This window comes from Paramacrobiotus metropolitanus, unplaced genomic scaffold (assembly GCF_019649055.1).
Source record: "Paramacrobiotus metropolitanus isolate TYO unplaced genomic scaffold, Prichtersi_v1.0 Parri_scaffold0000103, whole genome shotgun sequence".
NCBI lineage: Eukaryota > Metazoa > Tardigrada > Eutardigrada > Parachela > Macrobiotidae > Paramacrobiotus > Paramacrobiotus metropolitanus.
In genome coordinates this window covers 508,179-511,232 of record NW_026570323.1, presented here as the reverse complement: position 1 = coordinate 511,232, position 3,054 = coordinate 508,179, and the positions used below count along the sequence as shown (strand labels likewise).

At 43.8% G+C, this 3,054-nt stretch overlaps 1 protein-coding gene across 2 annotated transcripts; it reads left to right on the top strand.

Annotated features, from left to right (window-relative positions):
- Positions 1-252: 252 nt before the first annotated feature.
- Positions 253-2,766, top strand: LOC129597326 (BTB/POZ domain-containing protein 6-B-like). 2 transcript variants are annotated; one of them, XM_055494812.1, is made up of 5 exons: positions 253-305; positions 381-540; positions 1,091-1,275; positions 1,389-1,524; positions 2,064-2,766. In XM_055494812.1, the coding sequence occupies exons 1-5, from the start codon at positions 298-300 to the stop codon at positions 2,547-2,549; spliced, it is 975 nt and encodes a 324-aa protein (XP_055350787.1). In that variant the 5' UTR covers positions 253-297; the 3' UTR covers positions 2,550-2,766. The 2 variants fall into 2 exon arrangements, with proteins under 2 accessions (XP_055350787.1, XP_055350786.1); XM_055494811.1 differs by having other exon boundaries at positions 1,380-1,524.
- The last annotated feature ends 288 nt before the right edge of the window (positions 2,767-3,054 follow it).

The window sequence follows — 3,054 nt, the reverse complement described above, 5'->3', positions numbered from 1 at the left end:
GCGCCATTGACGGGGTCATCGGTCGCATGAAGCGTGCCTTATCCCTCGCCGAACTAAGCGATGTACAGTTCGCCGTGGGACGCGATCATGGCCAAGAAGATTTTTCATGCTCACAAGTACGTGGTGACGGTGTATTTCACCGAAGCTCCTTTGCAGCTTGATAGAAAATGTGATTTTGTGTAGAATATTCTTGAGCCTGAGCAGCGATGTATTTCACGCCATGTTCTTCGGGAATTTGGCTGACAACAATCAGGACATCATCCAGATCCCGAGATTCCGTCCGCAGCATTTGCTAACATGCTCAGGTCGGTCAGAAAGTGTACAACTCAGTACAAGTATGAATTTTGTTGTTTTTTCACATGCGGCGGGGAATTTGATAGTTACATATATGAGAATGCCGTGGACGATCTGAATTGGCAGAACGTATTTCCCACTTTATACTGCGCCGACAAGTATGACCTGCCATGGCTGGCGGAGATCTGCTGCGTCTATTTACAGGTGGAACTCAACACAGAGAACTGTCTCATAGCTCTGGAAAATGTAAGTTGCACTGATCAGAAGCTTGTTTTCGTTTGGATTTCGATACTAAGTAATTGAATCCTTCTGTGGTTGAAAGCAGACAGTTTGAAGCGATTTCAAAATGATCTGCAATCCAATGACTTGATTAGAAATTTAGAATCTGAACGTACGAGCAAGAAATTTACTTACTAAAAATAAGGATATTTATTCTTTTTAACAACGTTTCTCGAGTTTTTTCGTTGTATTCTAATTCAGCACAGGAATTGCTATAACTTCCCCAAAAATTGCCAGTTATCACAAAATTATTACAGATACCGTACTTATGACGTTCGAAATTTATGGCATTGAATTCTGTATAACGATTATCCGGACTCCCGAGTCGAAATAGTGTGGTGAAATATGGTGATGATTGATGAATATTTTTTTTAATTTTGATTAATGATTTATGCTATTTTTTCCCATTTCAAAAACACGAAGCCTCGTTTAACATTACAATGATTTTTCTTACACACACAGAAAACTGAAGCGTTTGAAACGTTTGATATACTTTACTTGCATTTGCACTTTGCAGATTAACGTTTGGGGTCCGAATTTCGACAGTATTGTGGAGGCATGTTTGGATCTGATAGACGCTTCGGACGGTGCCGTCTTCCAGTCGGAATACTTCACGGGACTGAGCCATGGAACGCTGCAGATGGTTGTGCAGCGCCCCACACTGGCGGCGCCCGAATACATCATCTACACAGCTGTCGAGGCGTAAGTGACATCTGTCATTTTCAGGCCGGAGCGAGTGGAGAACACTGCGTCAGTCTGAATCGCTGAAATGCGATTAAGATTTGGGTTGTTCCTAATTGATTTAGTCCTTTTAGGTGGGCTGTTGAGGCCTGCAAGCGCAAGAATGTGGACCCATCCACCACCAACCGGCGGGAAATCCTAGGTGCCGTTCTCTTCCTTGTTCGCTTTCCGCTGTTGACCGATGCTGAGCTAGCCAGCGGTCCTCTCAAAGTACGTGCCGGTACAGCCATCCTTGTTCGTATTGGTTTGCGTCATATTCTGAGTCTTCGACGTGCGCCCTACTTTTTCTTCGGTTAAGAAATTTGGTTTGTCACATTGTTACCATTTGTTTATGACGTCGTGTAACCGGCAAAACTCGCACTTGTATTAAAATCTTTACATCTTCATTGAAAGTTATGTGCCATTTTACAAAAATCGGGAGATAGGATGACATTTAGTCTTTAGAGCATGGCTGTACGGCTGAACCTTTTGCTCTTTTATTTCGCACCAAGGTGTACAGATCATTCGGTTGTAGAATCAAATAGAACGGGTAAAAACAAGCGCCTGAATGAACGAATGCGAACATTTTAGTGTGTAGAAGGTTATTTCCTTTAAAAGATAGCGCAAGATTGATAGCACGAAGAATCGTGCTATCTTTTGACAGTGAAAGTTATTTCCTTTAAAGCACAGAAGACGTGAATATGGTCACAGTATTTACGGTGCAAGCGGATCCCGCATATCTAATTAAGATGTGTGTGTTTTCTTTTCAGAATGCTTTGTTGCTTCCAGCGGAACTCTGGGACATCTTCATGTACAAACATAACAACGAGAATCTCGTGCTATCTTTTGACTGTGAACCGCGCAGTTACGTGCAGTACCGCGTCGGGGAGGCGGTATTTAAACACAACGAAATGGTTTTTGCGCAGGGCGTCGATGACGTCTGGTACCCGGCGGAGGTCATCGGAGTGTCAGAGCAGAATGTCAGAATTCGCTGGATGAGAAAGATGAATAATTGGTGGCCCTTCATGAGCCCTCAGTACATCATTCGTGCTGCGGATATTCTGCAACGTGGCCAACGGCTCCATATCCTCGTTTCGGGTGTGCCCAGTGCGGTTAGCTACTGTTATCGACGGGCGGGCCTCCATGTGGTGGAGGTTGATGGGCGGGAAATGTCGGTTAAGACGGAGGATCTGCTTCTGCGTCAAGACGAGGTTATAGCGTGGAAAGCGGCCAACAAAGAAGAAGTGAATTGTTGAAAATACGCTATTATATGCAGTACTCGTATAACATTAACCGGAATACGCGCATTCGCGCACGCTGTTTTGCTGCTTTGCGCAATGAGCAAAGCTTCTTTGTAATCGCGCTTCGTTTCATTTGACGTTGTTGTTTTAAGCATGCTTTCAGATCCTACTCTAGTTTTCTTGTTCCTCATTCTGTTATGGTAATCTCATAGTGATAATTACGATGAACGGTCAGCAAACATGGTAACTTTTACTTTCGGTTAAGTAAAAATCAACCTAATTTATTAACTTGATAGCGGGATCGGGATCGGTAGCATCTCCACTATGCTTGGACTGGGTTGAGCTTACATAGTAACTCCGAAAAAATCTGCCGATCGCGGGAGTCGAAACCACGGCACCATGATTTTAGGCCGGTTTGGTTGCCACTGGGCCATCGGCAAATCATACAAATTGTACTTACTGAAACATTTTACAAGGGCGTTATACAGAGGGCGTGTTTCTCTGGTAACTGCAGGAAATA